Source organism: Corythoichthys intestinalis, chromosome 2, assembly GCF_030265065.1.
Source record: "Corythoichthys intestinalis isolate RoL2023-P3 chromosome 2, ASM3026506v1, whole genome shotgun sequence".
Lineage (NCBI taxonomy): Eukaryota > Metazoa > Chordata > Actinopteri > Syngnathiformes > Syngnathidae > Corythoichthys > Corythoichthys intestinalis.
In genome coordinates, this window is record NC_080396.1 from 25,361,294 (window position 1) to 25,385,389 (window position 24,096).

Consider the following 24,096-nt stretch of genomic DNA (forward strand, 5'->3'; position numbering starts at 1 on the left):
TAAACCCCCAAAACACATTTGCTTGACAAAAATGAATCCTGCGGTTGTTTCTTACTCCCTCTTGCCACTGACCCTCTAGGGTCTTTCAATCTTCAAACCAGTTTCTCCCGAGGTCCCCCCCCCAACCCACTCCAGTGTAATTGCTTGTCAAGGCTGTCTATGTGCCAGTTCCTCTTTTTGCTGACACACACCTGACAAGAAACACATATTTATGCACAAAATTGAAATTACAATGTCAGTGCTAAAGGCCTGGGTTACGACAACTGCAATGGAGCTATCCAAGCTGATGAAGCCCGCTCGCTGTAGGCTTTTTATCAAGTTGGAGAAATAATGATTATTCAGTAGCAATTCATGGATTGGGTAGAATTCTTTGCTTGCAGACTACAATTGTGCAAATAACCTGTGGTTTTAAGTACCCAGTAAATAACTAGCTGAATTTATTAAAACACAACTAGGGCTGTCAAACGATTAAAATTTTTAATCGAGTTAATCAGAGCTTAAAAATTAATTAATCGTAATTAATCACAATTCAAACCATCTGTAAAATATGCCATGTTTTTCTGTAAATTATAGTAGGAATGGAAAGATAAGACACAAGACGGATATATACATTCAACATACTGTACATAAGTACTAGGGTTGTTCCGATCATGTTTTTTTGCTCCCGATCCGATCCCGATCGTTTTAGTTTGAGTATCTGCCGATCCCGATATTTCCTGATCCGATTGCTTTTTTTTGCTCCCGATTCAATTCCAATCATTCCCGATAATTTTCCCCGATCATATACATTTTGGCAATGCATTAAGAAAAAAATGAATAAAACTCAGATGAATATATACATTCAACATACAGTCCATAATACAGGTGTGCATCGGTACTGCCCTCACGATTCGATTCAATTACGATTCGGAGGGCAACGATTCGATTCAATTCGATTCGATTCAGAGGGTCACGATTCGATTCGGTTCGATTCGGCAATGCATCGCGATGCCTTAAAGCCTGGGATGCATTAAAATTCTAAAGCAAAGCATATTTTTTGTGAATCATAAAGCAACACAAGCGGTCAGACTTTAAACAACTTTTTATTGGCTCTTGTGTCACGCCTGGTTGAAGTCAAATGAAAATACTTTTAGATATATATTTAAAAAAACAAAACAAAACAAAAAAAACAGTCTTTTGTTCAAAAAGTCTTTTTTCAAACTTGAGTCTTGAAAAAGAGGGGGTCGTCTTATAATCAGGGCCTTCTTATATTCGGGCCAATACGGTATATAGTACAGTGGTACCTCGACATACGATCTTGACACACGATCTTTTTGACATTCGACATAAAAATTGACTCGCCATTTGTTTCTACATCCGACGACATGCTAGAAATACAACAATTTATGACAGGGCTGCAGTTTCTTTGTTTTGCCGCAAGACGGACGAATTGGGGATTTTCTTGTGAGAGAAATCAACACGGGTTTCAAGAAGGTTAGTACAGGTGGTGAAAAAAAGGGAAAAGCTGACACTTATCATTGAAATTAAGATGGGAATGATAGAAAAATATGAGCGCCTATTATCTCGGCGGTCCTCCTCCAGTTGCCAGTCTTAATAAGTTAAGGTGACAGTTATTATTGTGGTAACATTGCCAAAGAAATCACCAGCTTGGTCAGGTTTTTAATGCTTTATTTCAGAGCTTGTGCAACAACACGCTTACAGTCCGCCGCAGTTGACGCCAACAACAAACATTAAAAGACAAAGTAAAATCTCTTCTGCACCTTTCTCTCTCTGTCACGTCAGCCACGCGGTGCGTTCAGGTACAGCAAGTAAAACACGTCTGCCACATCAGAAGCTTATTCGTTACATTATTACAGGAATTATTATTATTACTATATAATTATTCCAATTTGTATTTATAATTTATTTGTTTTGCTATGTGTAATTGTCATTTGTAATTGTACAAGCAGTATTTATTAAGGATTTATTGTAGGTTTTCGGGCTGTGGAACGAATTAATGGAATTATAATCTATTCTTATGGGAAAATCCTGCTCGACATATGACCATTTCGACTTACAAACAAGGTCCTGGAGCGAATTAACATCATATGTATAGGTACCACTGTATTTATTTTAAGCAGTATTATCTAACTGTAAACCATGTTGAGAGAAGATATAAATACAGTACATGATGACGAATCTGTGTGTTGGTTGCAACATTTGTAAGGAAGGTTGTCGAGAGGAAGCCTATGATTGATATTCCCATTAGTCATCTGACAAAGAGGAGACAAGGTTCTGATAATGAATTGTGACACATTAATGAGCTTGTCCGGCACCAACAACACTCAATCAGCTTGCTCACTGCTTCACCTTTGGAAGCAATGAAGGAAATTACAGTTACATAAGGGTTTGGTGTCCCTTGCAAAGACCAAGCATAAAGTGTTGCATGGAGTTTTGAGGCTAAACAGCAGTGTTGGGCACGTTACTTTAAAAAAGTAATTAGTTACATTACTCACTACTTCTTCCAAAAAGTAACTGAGTTAGTAACTGAATTACTCTATAGTAAAAGTAACTAGTTACCAGGGAAAGTAACTATTTCTGTTACTTTAAAAAGAACTTGTTGTATGTCAAAGAATTTGAAATTTTCTGAGCAGTATTCGAGTCAGTGGAATAGAGAAGAACAGACAGGTAGTTAACTTGTTAGTTGCTTCAGCAGATTTGAATTGCTTACCACAGATGTGGACAAAAGCTTTGCCCCGGGACATAAATTACACATTACATACAGGTTCTTTCCTTGAATTTCGACTAACTTGAAATAGTGTCTATATCTCCACCTCTTAAAGGACAATTTTTCTTCTGAATGCTCTGCCTTCCCGACCCTGTGCATCTGTTTTGCGTGTGTGTGTTTGCCGCACGCGCCATTCCGGTTTGCTTGTGCTTGTGCTCTGATTGGCTTACCACGACACATGACTCTAACCCTCAGCCAATCACAATCACTTCCATCGCATCTCTCGAGGGGCTGCATTCAGGTAGGCTCGTTTCCAGACAATTCACGTCACCTTCAAAGCGTCTGCCGTCCTCAAGATGGAAGCAGAATTATTGCTGGCTGACAGTGGGAGATGGGAACGAAGCTAGCATCAGGTGCAGCAAACACAGAAACGTTACCAAACTTTGGAAAGCATTGTCTAATTGAATGAGCAGGGACAAACAGCTTGGAGTCAGAAGTACGTGCGCTATTCTCGAACCTGAACTCACCCCAAGTCTTGGATGACAAATCAACAGAGCAGAGAGTCGACTCGACACGGCTGGTAGTGTCTTCAATTTATTCAGAGTAAGTAACGCACCGCTTTTGACCATCAGTAACGGTAACGGCGTTGTAACGGCGGAAAAAGTAATTAGTTAGATTACCCCGTTACTGAAAAAATAACGCCGTTATGTAATGGCGTTATTTATAACGGCATTACTCCCAAAACTGCTAAACAGCATGCAAAACAAGCACAATGGGAAGCAAGTACATGAGGAATTTGGTAGGTATTGATTCAAGAAATAATTTTTCGGTATAAGGACTTTTAATACAAATGGAAGCTTACTTTTTTTGGATTATTTTTATGTTTTACTTCTTTTTCACATGGATTTATTTTCTTTTGCAAAAAAGATGTCGACCAAGAAGCATGCTACAGGATTGAACTGCGGTCAGTTATCAAGTTTTTGATTGCTGAAGGGTCCAAATCGGTTGAAATTCATAGGACAATGTCAGCTGTGTATGGTGCCTCATGTTTCAGCCTTAAAATTGTCTAGAAAAAAAGTTGTGAAGTTTGAAAGTGACGATGAAGTCAAAAGTGTTGTGAGCGACTGGCTGAGACATCAGTCCAAAGGTTTGTCACGCTCAGGGAATGCGTAAGCTTGTGTACAGATGGGAAAAGTGTGTGTGACAGTGCTGGGTGACTACTGAAAAAAAAAGGAAGCTTCTTCCTGTATTAGAAGTCCTTATACAGAAAAATTCAGCTGATTTATTGAATGACCCAAGCACATGTGAATTGTTTAATACTTACCAAATTCCTCCTGTTTTTGCTTCCCATTGTGCTTGATTTGCATGCTGTTTAGCTTCAAAACTCCATGCAACACTTTGGTGACACCAAATCCTTATGTAAGTGAAATTTCCGTCACATTGAATGACCCTCACATTATGAAGTTTAAAGTTTTTTTTGCACAATGCTAACTCATTAGAAAAGGCCTATAAGCAATATTAAGCTGCTTTCAGGCATTTTATACATGAACATTACCAGGTAACGTGGCCCGGAATCCAGCCTGCTCATGGTTTTCAGGCGTTTGTTTATACTGCAGGGAAATGTAGCAGTACTTACAGTTGTGGTCAAAAGTTTACATACACTTGTGAAGAACATAATGTCATGGCTCTCTTGAGTTTCCAGTTATTTCTGCAAGTCTGATTTTTCTCTGATAGAGTGACTGGAACAGATACTTCTTTGTCACAAAAAACATTCATGAAGTTTGGTTCTTTTATGACTTTATTATGGGTGAACAGGAAAAAGTGATCAAATCTGCTGGGTCAAAAATATACATACAGCAGCGCTAATATTTGGTAACATGTCCCTTGGCCATTTTCACTTCAATTAGGCGCTTTTGGTAGCCATCCACAAGATTCTGGCAAGCTTCTGGTTGAATCTTTGACCACTCCTCTTGACAGAATTGGTGCAGTTCAGTTAAATTTGATAGCTTTCTGACATGGACTTGTTTCTTCAGCATTGTCCACAAGTTCTCAATGGGGTTTAAGTCAGGACTTTGGGAAGGCCATTCGAAAACCTTAATTCTAGCCTGATTTAGCCATTCCATTACCACTTTTGATGTGTGTTTGGGGTCATTGTCCTGTTGGAACACCCAACTGCGCCCAAGATCCAATCTTCGGGCTGATGACGTGAGGTTATCTTGAAGAATTTGCAGGTAATCCTCCTTCTTCATTATCTCATTTACTCTCTGTAAAGCACCAGTTCCATTGGCAGCAAAACAGCCCCACAGCATAATACTACCACCACCGTGCTTGACGGTAGGCATAGTGTACTTGGGGTTAAAGGCCTCACCTTTTCTCCTCCAAACATATTGCTGGGCATTGTGGCCAAACAGCTCGATTTTTGTTTCGTCTGACCACAGAACTTTCCTCCAGAAGGTCTTATCTTTGTCCATGTGATCAGCAGCAAACTTCAGTCGAGCCTTAAGGTGCCGCTTTTGGAGCAAGGGCTTCCTTCTTGCACGGCAGCCTCTCAGTCCATGGAGAAGCAAAACACGCTTGACTGTGGACACTGACACCTGTGTTCCAGCAGCTTCTAATTCTTGGCAGATCTGCTTTTTTGGTGATTCTCGGTTGAATCTTCACCCTCCTGACCAATTTTCTCTCAGCAGCAGGTGATAGCTTGCGTTTTCTTCCTGATCGTGGCAGTGACAAAACAGTGCCATGCACTTCATACTTACAAACAATTGTTTGCACTGTTGCTCTCGGGACCTGCAGCTGCTTTGAAATGGCTCCAAGTGACTTTCCTGACTTGTTCAAGTCAATGATTGTTCAAGTCAATAATCACTCACAAAAAATTGCTAATTCGTGTTGCTGTATGTATATTTTTGACCCAGCAGATTTAATCACTTTTTCTGTTAACCCATAATAAAGTCATGAAAGAACCAAACTTCATGAAAGTTTTTTTGTGACAAGGAAGTATCTGTTCCAATCACTCTATCGGAGAAAAATCAGAGTTGTAGAAATAACTGGAAACTCAAGAGAGCCATGACATTATGTTCTTCACAAGTGTATGTAAACTTTTGACCACAACTGTACCTGGCTCGGTAACATTTACATGCAACGTGCCACTCGGACATGATGTCATGCCTGTTTATTATTTTAGATTAAGGTAATTAATTAATTAATTAATTTTACAGTGAATATAATCTTAATATAATCATGCATTTATATAATACATTGTAGTGACCACTTATAACAGAATTCACCTAGGGAATTTATGTGGAGCATGTTGTGTTCCTGGGGGGAACTCTTTAGCCGTGCGCGTTCCGGCTGAGTTAACAGAGTCACGAGAGACATGAGCGGCCGTACACGTACATCGCGGCTGCGACATTGCTATGGGATCGGTCTAATTCCTGGATCTTCGAGTGAGTAAAAAAACGTGGATTTGGATTACTATTGCTATCTTTTTGTTGACTATTCTTCGTGGGAGTTTTCCCCAAATCATAAAGCACTATGGCAAGCTACACTGACGACAGTGACTCTGACGTGGACCTTACAACAATGTTGGAGTTATTCAGGGAACGTGTGTTTGCGTACTGCTGAGCTCCCGAGTGAAGAGTGGTCAAGGTGGAAATATTATTTTTTGTGAATAAATGTGCATAAGTGGAAGCTTCTCCCCTTTTTGGTACTTTTATACACGTATCCTAGCTACCACACGTTACAATGTACAAGACATGGATTACACAAGGTGTGCTCTTTGGCCTGTACTGTATGTAAAGCACACGACAGTTCTGGATGCTAATAATCTACATAATTATATTGGGATAAGTTTGAAAACGCAATATGCTTAACTTGAATATCTGCTAATAAAACCGGACAGCATACACTCTCGCTCCCAACCGGAGTTCCCAACAGCACTCTCTCGCATCACCAGTTTTGCCCAACTTTTGTCTTATCAGGTATTTGCTGCTTGCATTTTTCCCTGAAGCTCGTCTTGTGAACGACCGACAGTGCTGTCCTGCTCTTCACTTTTCAGATCTGGTTCAAATAGGAAGGGTAGAACTGACGACATGTTGGGAAAGCTAACGAGTGACACGCTGGAATTTCAGCAACAGGACCGGTGACGTCACGCACTGCGACGTAACAAGAATGGCGACCTATCACTTAAAATAATTTTACAAACTTTATTAAAACAAAAACATTATGAGGGGATTTAATATCAAATTACTATAACTCATACTAACGTTTATCTTTTAAGAATTACTTGTCTTAAAAATAGAGGATCCCTTTAAAGCATTATGAAAATAATCCAGCAAATGCACATTGAGAACAAACGTTTATGTTAATACTTTCGAAACATCCCCACAGACGCTGTGTGCTATTGCTTTTGTGTTCATTTTACCTGCTTATATAGGACTATTTTGTTGTATTAAATCAATTTTCTGCCTGTACTGAAGCATCACATTGACAATGAGGCGCTAATGACGTTTTTTTTCTTGGAGATATTTCATGCCATTAACATTATTTTCCAACACCTTCCTGGCCAAGTAAGTTGTGTACTGATGTTTATGCAAATGTGTGTGGGTGTATTGATTTGAAAACCTTCCCTCCCTCGCCCCCTCCTGGTTCATTGGGACACAAGCCACCCGAGTGTGCTCCATGGGAGCTCATTAGAATCAGCGGAGGAGAGGCCCCCAGACAGGGTCAGGACAAACCGTGCCACATGTGCTGCATAGTGATGCTTTCCGCTCCGTCTTCATGTCGCTTTGCTTTTGGCTACATGTCAGTTCATGTGGGCCGACGGCAGATGAGCGATTGGACTGCACGGGCATTTGACAACCAGCACACAAACACACTTATAGTACTAAATGCACACACCCATCCAGTGGTTCTCTCAAATAGTTCTCCAATAGAGAAGTGTGATCAGAGACTTGTCACCTTCCTGTCAGACATTTCTTGTGTGATGTGTGATAATAAGGAGGGGGGTCACACGCACAGAGTTACCCACATGACTCTAATTAAAAGTTCATTAGTCTATCGTGGATTCTCCGTTGGTGTTTTGTTTGCCTCATACACACACTTGGCATTTGCGTTGCGTGCATGCGCAACAGTTGTCTGTGGAAGATGAACTCATCCCGAATATTTGGTAATTGAATTGGACTCTTTTTTTGTCACCTCCTTTCTCCAAGGTGTATATGGTAATAGACAAACTTTTTTGTCTTACTCTTGAGTTCAGAGATCATTGCTTCATAAAGAGTTCATAATTCGGCTTGACTCAGCACTGTTCCTGACTGACCCTATAACACAAAAGAAAACACTCCCTTTTTTTCTGGTGAAACTGATATCACTTAGTATCCAAGTGGGTAGTAACGCATTACATTTATTCCATTACATTTACTTTAGTAACTTAAAAAAAAGTACTTATTAGAGTAGTTTTATCACGCAATACTTTTTATTTTTACTTGAGTGGATTTATGAAGAAGAAACACTACTGTTACTCCACTACTTTGGGCTACACTAGAGTTGTTATATTTTTCCCCTTTATTCTACGTATTGACTTTATTTTTGCCAGAGATGCCGACAGTAGCTCTACCAGTTTCACCAATGAGATTTCGTAACAATAAACACGTGACTCCATTATACCGTTCAAAGATAACAATGTTTTTTTTCTCCACTAGAGAGCACTCATGCTCTTTGGACGGGTCATGTTATGGTGTTATGGTGGTGTCATAGTGTTCTACTCTGAAATTGATTATTTTTGTTTCATCTTTTTGGCATATTACGGTCATGTAATAGGCCCGCTGTAGAACATTATTATAATAACAATTCATATCGATGAAGTTGTGCGGGGAAAAAAAAAACACACTTTTTTTCTTTTTAGAAAAATCCAACATTGTAAGCAGGTACTTAAAATGTTACACATTACTTGAATATTGTTTTCAACGAACACTTTTTTACTTATAGTTGAGTAAATTTTTAGATGACTACTATACCTTTTACATGAGTAATATTATTTCGAAGTCATGCTACTCTTAATTGAGTAAAAATTCTGGCTAATCTACCCACTTCTGCTGAGTATGGATATGGCGACTACATCACAACTATACAGTAGTGAATTAATCTGGTCATGATTAACAGTGTTATCGCAAAATGCTAAAGTAAACAAAAGTACCACTAGTACTTGCATCAAATTAGTGGTAAGCGTCTGCTTACAGTCCAGCCTCAAAATGTCTTGACTGAGGATAGATGTTTTCCCTTTTTTTTGCAAGCAATTTTCTAAAGGTACTCTGGATACCTTTTTATCCCTAAAGCATACTTAGGTTTAAGGGAAAAACATGCATATAACATAGATGTGCAAATCTACAGTATATACCTGTAGACCCTACTCACATGACGTCACAACCACGCCTCTGCGCCATATTGTCCGTCTACTCGACGTGTTGACGCATTACCGCTACGTAAATTCCTCCTATTATGGCGTGTTTTTCTGCTTGTTAACATTAATAATCAAAATGGTGAAGGCGTGTGTGGCGGTTGGTTGCAATAACAGAGAAGATAGACGGAGAGACTTGAAGTTCTACCGTATTCCGAGAGACCCGGAGAGGAGAGCGAGATGGACTGCTGCTGTTCGACGAGAAAACTGGGCTCCAAACGATTACCACAGATTATGTAGTAGTCATTTTATATCTAGTAAGATGCATTTAATATATATTTAGAGGGTTTTGGGCTGACAACCACAATTAAGATCATTGTGAGGCTAATCGCCGACAACATACAGTTTCAAATTCAAGATGCTTATTTCTTCCACCATCATTACATTTTGAATAATATCTAGCTGGTACCAAGTGAAAGAAGCTGGCCTCGTCTACGGATCATCAGTTAAACAGGTGTGTCCAAACCTTTGTCAAAGGGGGCCAGATTTGGTGTGGTAAAAATGCGGGGGGCTACCTTGGCTGATTTACATAGAACAATATATTTAAACAAATTTTAGTAAGCCCTTCTGTGTGTCACATTTGCTTTATTATTTTTTTAAATTCATAATTTCAACAGTCTCGTCTTTGCGGCGTTCTCTTTCGACACTCGGGCTCTAGCGAAATACTGCTGCTGTGAAATCAAACTAGCTTCAAGTTGCTATAATTTCTCGCTGCGTATCTTCCCTGTAATGTTGTCGTACATGTCAGCGTGTCTTGTTCGGTAATATCATTATCGCGTCACATCGAACTCTTTGAAAACAGCGACTGTCTCTTTGCAAATGAGGCAGACACAGTTGTTGCGTGTTTTATTGAAGAAATAGTCCAATATTCACCTATCTTTGAAGCGTCGGCCATCGCAGTCAACTTTTTTTTTTTTTATTGATTGTTGCCATTTTAGAAAATTGGAAGTAAAGGGTCACACGGGGTAATGTTGCTTAGAGTGCTGCTCTTAAAGTTTTTCAAACTTTCGTGAGAATAGGCTGATTATGTGTGGACAAGATAGTTGTAGATATCAGGATAGCAGATGTCAGGCAGCGAGGGCGAAGACAGCGGGTCGAAAAATATCGATTTAGGCATCAAATATGGATCTGGCGAATGGATAGACTGAAGCTTTTCCACATAACGCCTTTTATGCAACGCATCCAATGAGTTTACAGCGTCTGAAAGCACCGGGGCTTCCATGAATTGCACTATAAATTGCACGACAAATTGAAACCACTGAGAATACGGATAAACAAAGACGGACAATATGGCGGCCGGATACAGCGACACGTCATTCTGTGACGTTGGTGAGTAGGGTCTATAGCCAGTGCTTTCTTGATGTTCTGTTTTGGTTTTCTTTTCTGTCCTTTCAAGTCACTTTATTACTATGTCTCCGTATGAACGGTATTCTTTCCTTTTTTTGTTAGTGTGTGTGCTATGGATCCATTGTGAGATTTCGGAATAAAGATCATATATATATATATATGTATATATATATTCGGGCTGTCAAATGATTGCAATGTTTAATCGAGTTAATCACATCTTAAAAATTAATTAATCGTAATTAATCGCAAGTCAAACCATCTCTAAAATATGCCATATTTTTCTGTAAATTATTGTTGGAATGGAAAGATAAGTAAAGTAGTGATTGAAAATACACCACAAGGTGTCAGTGTTTTAAAGTTTTAAATTAATTAGAGATCAAGCCAAGGCAAAGTCTGAGTAAGTTTTATGTGTATTTTGCATAGCTATCTTGATTCGGAATGCCAGTTCTCTTTGCAATGAGCGATTTTCATTTTGTGAACATTATTTTTTTTGGTGCTTTCGCTAAATGATACTGTAGCGACTTAACTGTTCCGCCCAAATGCATGATGGGAATTGGGCAACCATGACTGTCAGTGGTGGCTGCAAATGATACAGAGTATGTTCTGCGTTGTGTTTAATTAAGCGTGTTAAGAAAAAGGTCGTCTCCTGCTTCACCCAAATGCATGCTGGGAAGTTAGGCAACCATGACTGTCAGAAGTGGCTGCAAATGGTATACAATATGCTCTGCGTTGTGTTCAATTAGGCGGGTCAAGAAAAAGCTCACCAATGAACACCTGTGTCCACACGCATTTCTCTACCTTTTTGCTCCCAATGTACTAAAACGGCGTAATTGTAAACTGTTTAATGCAACGCATGAACGGGTCATTCCATGCATGCGTTAATTGCATCAAATATTAACTTGATTAATTTTAAATATTACTGCCCGTTAACGCGATAAATTTGAAAGCCCTAATGTATATATATATATATATATATATATATGTACAGTATGACACAGGTACATCTTCCGCCGAGAAAATAATCTTGTTTAATCAATTGAAAAACAATTCTGATTTGTAACAGTGAAGGGAAAAAAAAAAATCAACAAGATAAAGCCTTTCCAGGAAGAAGCCATCATAGATGGTGGCAGTTAAATGCCAGTCTTGTTTTAGGGTTTCAGTCAAATGTGAGTATCCCAGATTGTCTGCTGTCACTCTTGACGCCAGTAATGCACATTATTCAATGTGCAGATTAGGGATGGGAATTGATAGGATTTTTACGATTCTGATTCCATTATCGATATTGCTTAACGATTCGATTCTTTATCGATTCTCTTATCGATTCTAATTTGGGGAAAAAGAAGAAAATACGTTTTGTTTGGCATTGAGTTTGTTTAATCAGAAGTCACAACCTTCCAAACTCACAACAAGGTCAAAAGAGGCCCAAAGCCTCAATATTAACTGTGGCAATAAGTGGCAAATGCACGAAAATGTGTAACATTTTACTGAAACATTTTTCTAACAGAAATAAAAAATATTGGTATATATTGGCATATAGGTCGTTGGTCTGCCATTGGCAATATGTGTTAAACTTGCAGGGGTCCCCAAACTTTTTCCAGTGAGGTCCACATAACTTTTCCATTCTCTGATGAGGGGCTGGAGTGTGACGATTGCAGGAGTGCCTAAATGTAAAAAATCATTGTTTTTCAAAAAGCCACAATCAAATAACCCTTTCTGGATATTTCACGGAACAAAAGTAAATAAAATAAAATAATAATATAAAATAACAATAATTAATAATAATAACACTATTAATCAAATAGATAATAACCAAATAACCCTCTCTGAGTTCTTCACAGAAAAAGGCCAGAAAATAAATAACACTATTGAAAAAAAATGAATAAATAAAAAAAATCAAAATGCTCTCTGGTATTGTTCAGGGGGCTGGACCAAATGTCGGGGCGGGCCGTATCCAGCCCGCGGTCCGTAGTTTGGGGACCCCTGTTAAAGTGTATTATTTACCAGTATATTGAAATGCATGCCTTTTAGTTTTTATGGTGCTCTCACGCTCAAGTGGGGGCGACCTTGCGCTTCCTCATGCGAAGAAGAACGCGCTCACGTGCAGAAGAGCGCGCTTACACGTGAAGAAGAAGAAATGCCGCATCCAAGCAAGTGAGCGAGTTAGTGAGAGAGGGAAGCACTCCGACCCTACATTCTTAATGTTTGTAAAATATCTACAGAGGCAACGCCTGTATGTATCATCTTTTGTGTTGTTGTTGTGCGTTTCCACTCGCGATCGGACACTTAAATCCAGTTGTGTAGTGGTTTGAACGATTTGCTAATGCTAGCGAACGCATGCTAACCGTATTGTTATTACTGAAATAGCAGCTAATCATCGCTGATTTACGTTGATGCAAACCTGTTTGTTTTTGGGGACGAAATTGATTTGTTTCATTTCTATTTTTAGTTTCACTCTTCAAGTGATGGTTGAATAAAGTCAGCAAATTATACCAACATCTTCTGTATCGTCATTTCGGAGTTTAGCTAGCTGTATAGCTGTCTCGGTGAGGACAGTGCAGTCTATTCCCTCCCGATGCAGTTATCGCCACCTTGCAATGATTGCAAGTCGTTTTGACTTTTGACACACTTTCGAGCGTTTGAACCTACGTGCTGTCATTGTTATGTTTACGGCTGCAATGCTCGTGCTAAACCATCGTAACCTTTCTTTTTCACCCTCTTTCCTGGTGAAGTGTAGCCAAACTTTGGAGCGGGTGGTTCTTGGCGCCATGCTAGTTTGATGCATCTGGACAACAAGACAGTCACGACGCAAAATGCGTCTTCAGGACTCGTTAAAGGGATCGTTAAGCCTTTTTCATTGTGATGTCGAGGCCGCGAAACACTAGGAACCGATTCGGAATTGGAATCGGATTTCGATTCCCATCCCTAGTGCAGATATACAGTACACAATCAACATGGTTTACACGCAAGTTGTCACTTTAATAGTCATTTTATACACATATTTTTCTAAAAAAAAAAAAAAAAAACCTAAAAACAAAGGCAAACCCAATCAGTATACCACAGTGTTTGGTTACAGCTGTACGAATGGGACGTGGAGTGACAAGGACCAATTGAATAACTGGCTACAGAATGTAAGGAAACCAAAGAGGTCAAACAGGCTTCATCTTTGTATCAGATGGAGCAAAGACAAAGGCAGCTACAGAATGAACAGGTACACCAACTGTTAAGTGTGGCCATTTTTTTTTAATTGCGTCTGTATATTTGTGTTTGAGTCTCCCAGCTTATTTTTGCTGTCAACGCATCACATTTGACACGTTTGCACTAATTTCCCACCCCCATTATCAGAATTGTAAGAAATTTGCAATTTACATATTTAAACATTTTAAGCAACTGTCTTTTACATTAAGGTCATTAATTCTATATCTTTTAAAGAGCATATGACACCAGAAAAAAAGTCTTAAATGGCATTATTATGTGAATTAGAATCATATTTTGAGACGATTCGACTATATACAACAATTTAGCAAAGCGCAGATGACGAGAAATTAGTCTTTTAATCTGCCGGTTAGCCACGCCTACCATTATAGGGCTTTAGCGTCCCCAACAGGTGGATGACGTCAGCGGTAGACTAGGCTCATCGGTTTTACTATTCAGCCCATTGAGGGGGAATTGTTCAGAACGAGGAAAACGCGACGAAGAGAGCTGCAAAATGTCATTGTTTCAGTCTCTCTACTCCCAATATTTTTACAGGATATTCTTTTTATCCAAGTATTTTTCCCCAATAGCTATATAAATGGCTTGAGAAGGACCAGTCAGCCCGTCGAGGGGGAACTATTCACAATGAGGAAAACGCGACGAAGAGAGCGGCAAAATGTCATTGTTTCTGTCTCTTTACTTCAATATTTTTACAGGATATTCTTTTTACCCAAGTACTTTCCCCAAATGCTAAATAAATGGCATGGTCATGACAAATAACAATCTTGTGCTAAATGGAATATAAATTAATAAAAATCCATTTATTCAAGACGAAATGGCAAAATTACTCCATAATGGTAAAAACAGTCGACTTCACCTTTACTGTCACACCTCCCGAACGATATTTTATGACACCTAAATCGGACATATGTAATTTCCCTTCCCCGGCTTCGGAGAATGTAAACAGACCAGAAGGAGTGACAGCTAGCCGACATGCTAACCCGAACCGAGGGATGTTTCAAAGTCTTCGAAGTGGAAAATCACACATAACTAGCCTGGATTATTTGACATGACGACCCGGTTGTCGAGTTTCTTTGCGGATCGGCAAACCGCCCGGCGGAGAGCAATTTACAGTTCGTTCCCTGGAGGAGGGTGGCTGGAGTTATTGTGTAGCTAACGCGCTAACAGCTAACTGCTAATGAGCATGAGGATAGCTTTTTACATGCCTATCAATGATCAAACGTAAGTAGTCCTTTATTTAAAGGAATTTTATAGTGTTTACTTTGTAATCACTGTATTCGTATTTGACATAATACAAAACAAGATGTTTACTCACTTCCTTGTAAGTCCAATGGTCCCACAGTAAATATCCACGGTGAATGGGAACCTTTTGAAACTCCAAAAAGGCGCATACGCCTCTCCCGCATACAGAATGATTTTTCTGCAGCCGTTTGGCTGGCGTGATTCAAAAAATAAAAGTATTAATCCGCAAAATCAGCTGAATCCTTCGTCCTCATACACAACAGTACACTGTATAGTGAAGAGAACGTCTTCTACCGTACACGTCACAGCGCCCTCCTCCTCAATGCAAGACCGAAGCCGGAAGTCACTCATTTTCATGGCGCGGGATTCAAAAAACTAAATAAATATAGCGATCGCTTCCACACACATCCAAGCGGTCCATATCATTCAGGGGCATAAAATACCGCGTGTATTATGAAATAAACATGCTTTTTCGTGTCACAGGCACTTTAATGTCAGTGTCGTTCGCTTGAGCAGATTCAAACTTCTATTTCAGCCTGAATGAGAAACCAAACAGTAACTAACAGTTTTTCATCAATTTTGAGCACAGTTTATATACAAACCATAAACTCTTCATTCTTGTGTACAGTAGGTGCAATTAGAAACCATGCTGACTGCTGAAAGACAGTGCAATGTTGGATGAAAGGCCCAAACAGCGGGACATTATTCCGGATTTGAAGCAACCTGAGAAACCATTTTATTGTTTTGAAACCGCCACGCACTCTATTGCTGAGTAATTAGGTGGCTCAAAGACTGATTGGCTGTCACCGGCAGTGGTGGCACTCCACTGCCTGAATGTCAACATTGGCTGAGACCTCCTGTCTGAGAGAGGAGCACACTCAGTTAAGCACATTGCACTGTGGGAGCTGCTGTGACAAACGCTGACACATTTACAAAGATATAAGAGGGAATGGGCATGCTTGTGTAAAAAGCAGACATGCTGATCCACACGCTCGTCTTGATTCATCACAGACGTAACCTCATCATTGCCCCGGGTGCTTTTGATAATTAAAACAGTTTTAAAAGACATAAAAGCAACTACTGCTTACTGAGCTTTTTTCCCCACTTCGTCTGCAGGCAAACCTTACTACTGGATGAAAGTGGGTGCAGGTAAGCAGTGGGGAGATGCTCCCGTTGCTCCAGTCAAACAAATCAAAGAGCTCTGAGTCAGGGGGCAAGACACCAAAGACAAGTTTTCTTTCTCTTAGTTACCATGCTAGCAACATCACAGGCACTTTTTGTACTTCCATAAAATTATTTTTCCACCTGTTTAAAGTTGTATGGTACACATGGCTAAGAAGAAAACTTGCAAAGAAGATGAATCACATGGTACAAATTTCAAACATCATAATGTTTACCCTCATTAAGAAATCCGCAAAACCTCAGAATCGGTAAAGGAGATGGAAATATCGTATTTATTGTCTTATTGTCATTATAAACGCTTTCTGATATTCCAAATAAACGTTCCTGAAGTATTTTATAAGGGCTGTTTGGTCCCTGTATAACAGATGCCAGAGTTTGGTTCGCTTTGCTGGCAGTAAGTTGGATTCCTTCCCAGTGAGTGTTGGACTCCGCCAAGCAAGGGCGTACTGTAGGTTTGCATAGGGACGGTAGGGACAAAACACTGCCAACTTTTCATGATGCTCAAATTGTCCCCACCAACTTTTAAGCAACCTTATTTACATTATATAATGTGTTCAGTTTTATAGGTCATTTGGATTGTCTTCACATATGGTGTAACGATAGAATTGACCCGACTATTATTAAGTGAATTATTTTCATTATTTTCAGACTTACATTTACGGGTTGGCGCCCGCGAGGCATTTCCGCTCATCTGTGTGGCTGTCACGCGCCTGGTGGGGCTCGCGTGCGGCTGGATGTGATAGGGCGTACTCCGGTGGGGGGGTCCCGGTGCCGGGATTGGCGATGGGGTGGCGTAGGATCGGTCGTCAACGGGCTTACACTCACAAGGGATTCACACGATTACTGGGTTCTAGATCACAGAGCTGATTTGTGTACACTCTACCCCTTTCAATCACTTAGCTTATAGATTCCCCCACCCCCGTCCCCCTCTTTCCCTGGTCAACAGGCCCCCCACATGGTGTCAACCGGAAATACATCTAGCTGACGATAGCACCATCATATTATTAGTAGTTAGTGTAGACGTTCAATGTAATTCTTGTTGTAGTTTGTGTTTCTTTTTTCTCTTGTGTTTCTTTTCTTCTGTTACCCCATAACTCCTTCCTGTTCGCTGCTTTGTCATAATAAACGAGGTATGTTGAATGATCACAATGGGAGTGTGACGGAGTAGCCCCGTCAGATCCCGGGGGAAACACTGGGTCCTCCATATAATAAGTCAGATCACGCGGGAAACTTGGCGTCCGCAATATAACGCATGAGACTCGGCGTTTTCAATATTACTCATTTTGACACACACACGTGCGCGCGTACACTCACACCGTACCTGTTAACTTGTTAGGCATTGCGGGGATCTGGGGTGCACACTAGACTGCGGCCACAACATCGCTATGCCGTACTCACTCTTAACAAACATTTCCACATGTAGTCATCCTCCATTCACATGCTGAACTGTCAAAACTGAGCGCGCAATTACTTCCTGGTTTTATGACGTCGTGAGCGGGAGGTCAGCTTGTGACGTCACCATACGGGGTGAGTTTTTGGCCCACGTAAATGTATTTTTCTTTCCAAATGTTATTTCGGTATAGTAGTACCAGTATTTTGTTTATTGTATTTTTCTTTCATTTATAGTGAAGCTAATATTGAACAAACTAGAGTTGTTGAGCAGAAAACTAAACTTTTTGAGTTAATTGGCTGGAGGGGAGGGGCCAGGAGAAATATAAGGACAGACCTACCTTTCCTACTTCAGTCATTTGGAGTCACGCAGTGGTGCAGATCAGGTAACATACCTTTTTATGTTATTTGTTATGCAATGAATGTTTTTGTAAATATGGTGAATTTTGGTTTAACTTTTGTAAATAATCACTTTTGCACTTTGTCACAGAACACGGCTTGTTTAGTTGTTGGGAACGTCGCTAATAAAAACACTTAAAAACCATAATACTGCTTCGGTTGCCATTTTTGTGAGCAAGAGCCCCGCCACTGGGAGTATGTCAGCCTCTCAATTAGGGATGTCCCGATCCAGGTTTTTGCACTTCCGATCCGATACCGCTATTGTTTCTCACTTCCGATACCGATACTGGCCGATACCGATACCGACCTATCTGAGCATGTGTTAAAGTTTAAAGTTATTTAGCCTCCTTACTTAGTTTTCAGACTCATGATGAAAAAGGTTTTAGTACTCTTGATAACAACTAGCCAGCTGAATTAGGTGAATCTGAATAACACACATTGGTTGGTAACAAGAAACTGACCTGTTTATTCAGTGACAAACACAAAACATATAAATAACAAACAAAAATGGCATAGTCGGTAAAACGTGCAAATAATATTGTAAACTGTCTTAAAAAAGCAAAACACACCAACAACCTCAGTGGAAAATCCCACAAATCCCCCAAGCTATTAGATGCTTTTAATGTTTCGTGCATTAGTTACAAAACTGGTATAAAAAGCCTCTCAGGTTTAAATAAACGACTATTTTAGTATCAAATTAACATTTTAAAACAGTAAATAAAATACTCAAGTCCCCATTCTGTATCAGCAGCTTTAAACTACATTCAATTCATTTAATTTTGCGAATCAACTGTTAAAGTTGTTAAAATTGCTCCCGTTATTCCATAATTTCCCTTCTGTCTACCTTCGACATGTGAAAGTTTTAAAACTGTTTTGAAGATAGATTCAAGTCAAGATTTTGCCGATTTAGGAGTATTTTAGATAAAAAGTTAATTAGGTTCGCTTGGAAGGTTCACAACAGCCTACTAGGGAAGTCTTCTGCTTTAAGATGGCGGCTGTTTACTAACGCATCCGGTTTTCAATACTTCAATGTTGGTAACGCAGTCGAGTCTGTCGTGTAGCAGCTGGTTCTATATACATATGATATCTATTATCTCCAGTAAAACGACGTTGACGTAGTTTCTAGCGGCTGTCAGCAGCAGTCAAGTATTCTTGTGTTTTTTATCCAGCGGCATAAGTTGAGCAGTGGCATTACCCGGGTCTAAGACAAGTTATGTTTACTTTCGGGACGCAATGCGGTCAGTTTCTCATTGCGTCCCGAAGACCGCGCTGTGTATTAGCTCCGCTTTACTTGACATATTTTAATAATCTGAATTTGGATGTTTGTGAATCGTTCTCGAATCTTCCACGGCCGAATCGCGTGTTGGATGGTGCGTCTTTACTCACGTGAGATAATGGCTTGTCATCCAGAATGAATTCTTCGGCAGTGACTATTGTTATTCCCTGGGCTTTGGGACTGTCGAGTGCCAGTTTGTCACGCATAGCAAAAGTTTCTGCCAGTGTTAGTTGCGTAGGACCTTTATTTTTGTCTTCGGTTTTCTTAACATACTCCTTATATTGTTTGTGGTGGTATTTCGCTAAATGCTTGATTAGGTTGGTTGTATTAAAACTTCTTACAGCTTTACCACCACGCTTGACTTTATTGTGACATATGTTGCTCTCTGCCTCTTCGTCTTTGTCGTCCTTTAAGGTGAAATGATCCCACATAGCTGACATTTTTACAGATAAAGTCTCTCGGTAAATTGGGAGACGGTAATGTAAATGTAGTGTGTTGAAGGTGTGCCGTAAAATGCGGACCGGATTTTAGGGAAACCGAAGCAAAAACTGGAATGGATTATGTAAATCGGTGCGCTGGAAAACCCGGACTGGACTTAAAAAAAAAAAAAAACTGGATTGTAAGTCTGGATCGGAATTTTTCCCGTGTTCCGATCCGATACCGATGCGCATTTTTTTGCCCATATCAGCGTCCGATCCGATCCAAATATTGGATCGGGACATCTCTACTCTCAATGTGAAACATTGAAACTGTTCAGACCATCCGGGCACTTAGACTTTCATTCTCTGTGTCAAACAGCTGAACAGGACAGGTTTAAAAAAATTTACATTTACCCCTTTTTTACTTGCTGAATGAGCCAGTCCATGTTTTTTTCCTCAAATGTACATTTGATTGGCTGATGACTTGAACCCCCCACGACACTCTCTCACAGTACAGAATTACGTTACATGTCCACACATGCCGCTTTCTCCGCCCGCTTCGAAGAGGAGGGATATAAAAACATTTTTTTTCCGCCAGCAGCCGCTGTAAGGCCCACTGTAAGTAATGTGAAATGTCATTCTTGTTATCGTTGTGAAGGTGGAAAAAGCCCGACTAATTTTGCTACGGAAAATCCGACCTGCGTCACAGTTTAGCATTACCATTACATTCAACTGTGAGAACTTGTCAATCTGAGTAGGAACCTGCTTCAGGAGAAGTGTCCTTCTGTATACAGTATGTATTCCACTATGTTAACGTTAATTAAACTTAAATAAAGTAAACTCTACTCCAGTTTATAATTTTTATTTTTGTCATACAGTCTTAAAGTAGCCCAAAAGCGATCATTTTTTGTTGAGTTTGGCTGTGCTTGTGGACAAAAGCAGTAGTGTTTTTCCTGAAGGAAGGCTCCATTTTTATTTTTTTTATTCCCTGATTAAGACATTTTTTTGGTTATATTTAATTTATTTAGACAGACAAATTTTGAGTGGTTTTAAGACAAAAGTTTATTTTTTTTGCATTCCTGAATAGTTAAGAGATGATATACAATTTTGTATTTCTTGGTATGTTAATATACAAATTTGTATTCAAATACTGCAATTTAAATTTGCTAATAAAATCCAGACATTTATTCTGGAAGTATTCAAAATGTTTCTTTAGTAGTTTTTGAAAACAAAGGTTTGAATCAGTGCAGATCTACTAGAAATAAGTGTAATTATTTGCCAGTGCTTCAAGTAAATTTTACTCAGATTTCTTGAAATAGGAAGAATAGCTATCTGAAAATAAGCTTAACAGACTTATTTTAAGCAAAACGCTTCTAAATTTAATCTTAGAAAATCTTGTTTGTCAGAAATGTATTTAATTCAAGAATAGATATTGTCCCAAAAATTATTTGAAAGCATTTTTTTCTTGATTAACGTGATTTTCTTTTTTCTTTTAGATTTTTGGACTTAATGAGAACAAATGGTAATGTTTACCAAAAGTAAGTGGAAGAATGTGACCCATTAATCTGTTGTCTTTTAAAACTCAAAACAAGATGAAGAAAATTATTTGACTAGATTCAAGAAAAATCAGATTACCGCGGTATACTGTAAACTTGCAGTGTGAACGTTAGTATAATACAGATTTATTTTGCATTAATCATTTAGCCTATTAACCCTTTAAGGTCTGGGCCTATTTTGTCTGATTTTGCATGCCTTTGAAGTTGCCTTTATATTTCAAAGAAAGAATTGTTTACGATGGCCTGGTTTGGTCCCTTTTTTTGTGACACCTTGAACTTCATGTCCAAACTGTTGTTTCCGTCACTGACCAATTATAAATCATCATTTTGGGCCCAAAAAGACCAAAAATTCCACAATCGTTTTGTCAACATTTTTAATTTTGATGTCCAATTGACAACCAAACATGCGTAACGAACCGTTTTGAAACTTTGTAATATTTATTCAACATGTTAGGATGAACATTCAACCAAAAAAATTTAGAATAAATAGTCTTATATTTGACAATTCAACATAAACAACAGGTATAGCATAGGCGTTTTTTGCCTTTATACATGCTCTAGTCAAAACAGGTTATATACAGCAGACCGAACAGTGAAAAAATATATACCATCTAACACAAAAAGTGTTTAGAGGCCATCTCTTTATGAGTTTAGGTATTGCGGCCCATCACCTGATGAAAACTATGTACACACAATCAAGCTTCTTGAACACACATTTATATACACAAATTGAGAAGACTGATTGTGGGAAAAAATGTATATATATATATAACATTGGGGGGAAAAAAGTATTTTCAAAAATATTTACAATAAACAAGTTAAATTTTTTTCAGGCATGCCTCTCCGAAAAGCAGTTTCGTCCTGGAATTCGAAACAGGGCGACATCACACAGCCCACACTTCCATGGGGTGTTGGTCCTCTTTCCACCCTTCCATTTTCATTTCACTTTACTTTCATTGTCACTATAAATGTACATGAAAAAAAGTCAGTATTTATGAAAATAATAAAGTATAAAATAAAAATATATACAGCAATAAATAATAATGGAAATCTATATGTATGACAATAGAAAGAATACCATAGCTGAATATGTGCTACATCCCTAATCTTCATATAGAAAGAAGATCACCACAATTATAAATTCCTGCCTTGGATACACACAGTTCACGTACGACTTTGATCTGATATGCACATTTTATTATTATAAACACAAACACACACTTATATTGCATCAAAATTAACTTTGTCATGCAATATCAAAAGAAACTTTTTCCAGCCTAAAAAAAAAAAAAGTGAGTTTGCTTACCTCTGCTCGTCGATGGCGTCACCCACGTGTTCAAATACGTCACTATCTTCACTCGAGGACTCTTCCGAAGAAGACGATGATGACGAATTTGGACCATCCTCTTCCTCAAGTTGATCAAATAGCACAATTGCTTGCGCTAAATTTAGTTTTCCGTTCATTCTCAAAGTCACACAAAGTCGCTGCTCGATCCAAACGGCCGTCGGCTCGCCACCTCGCTGCTTCAGAACACTCCTCCCTCTCGTTCGGTGGAACCTCGCATGGCAGTTATATTTATTTAAAAAACGCATTTTGTGCTTCCACTGTGACTTCGAAAGGGTTCGTTTGATTTGTGGTTTTTTCATGGAGCTTCCGTTTTGAAAAAGGACAAGAAATGATGGAAATATAGACACAAACAAATGATCCATGCAGCGTTTTAATGTTTTTTGAGAGGACAATAAAACTATAAAACTTAAATGACAATATCTCACGTTTTAATTGGTCGATTTACTTCAAATAATAACGAGAGTAAACCGCAACTTCCGCACTTTAAAACGAGACCAACCAACGGCATGTGGGTGACGTATTTAAAACGTGAGGGTGCTTCAAAGACGACGTGCGCTGAGGACGCGCCGGCGCGTCCTTCGACTCTCAAGGGTTAATTAATCAGGTTCTTATTGGTGAGACTATGTAGCCCTGACCGCCGTTCACCCAGCCTGTTCGGTCCTACTAATGTCCTGTCCGTAGCAAAAAAGTGTCATGCAGGTTGTGCTGGTATTTCGTCCCTACCAATATTGAGACCAAACCTACGCCCTTGCCCTTTGTCACCGAATCCGTACACAACTTTTGTGAACAGAATTTCTAGGCACAGGCGAAGCGTGAGGAGGTATGGTTTAGTGGCCTCAGCATTGCATCCTTGCTTTTTGCAGATGATGTGGTGCTGTTGGCTTACTCAAGCCATGATCTCCAACTCTCCCAGGAGCATTTCGTAGCCGAGTGTGAAGCAGTTGGGATGAAGAGCAGCACTTCTAAATCCAAGACCATGGTCCTCAGTCATAAAAGGGTAGCGTTAAGGATGAGAACCTGCCCCAAGTGCAAGAAAGGGGTCTTGTGTGAGAGTGGGAGGGAGCGGGAGATCGACAGGCGGATCAGTGCAGCATCTGCAGCGATGCGGACTCTGTACCGGTTCGCTGTGGTAAAGAAGGAGCTGAGCCAAGTGGCGAAGCTCTCGATTTACTAGTCGATCTTCGTCCCTACCCTCACCTATGGTCACGAGCTGTGGGTCGTGACTGAAAGAACAAGTTCCTTGGTACAAGCGGCCGAAATGAGTTTCCTCCGCAGGGTGTGCGGGCATTCCCTCAAAGATAGGGTGAGAAGCTCGGTCATCCGGGAGAGACTCGGGTCGAGCCGCTACTCCTCCCCGTTGATAGGAGCCAGCTGAGGTGGCTCGGGCATCTGGTTCGGATGCCTCCTGGAGAGGTGTTCCGGGCATGTCCTACCGGCGAGAGGCCCTGGTGACGACCTAGGACACGCTGGAAAGACTGTCTCTCGGCTGGCTTGTTAACATCTTGGGATCCCGCCGAAGGAGCTGGTTGAAGTGGCTGGGGACAGGGAACTCTGGGCTTCCATGCGA

At 39.8% G+C, this 24,096-nt stretch overlaps 1 protein-coding gene across 3 annotated transcripts in view; it reads right to left on the reverse strand.

Moving 5' to 3' along the window:
• Positions 1 to 24,096, reverse strand: part of LOC130930964 (receptor tyrosine-protein kinase erbB-4-like) — a 428,601-nt gene that overhangs the window by 46,440 nt on the left and 358,065 nt on the right. The window contains exon 27 of one of the 3 annotated variants that reach the window (XM_057859374.1): positions 11,494 to 12,166. The exons of the other annotated variants lie outside the window; for them this stretch is intronic. Within the exon in view, the coding sequence (XP_057715357.1) occupies positions 12,003 to 12,166 (164 nt within the window). The 3' untranslated portion in view covers positions 11,494 to 12,002. Of the gene's footprint in view, positions 1 to 11,493; positions 12,167 to 24,096 lie in introns of those variants that run through there. 3 annotated transcript variants of the gene reach the window in all.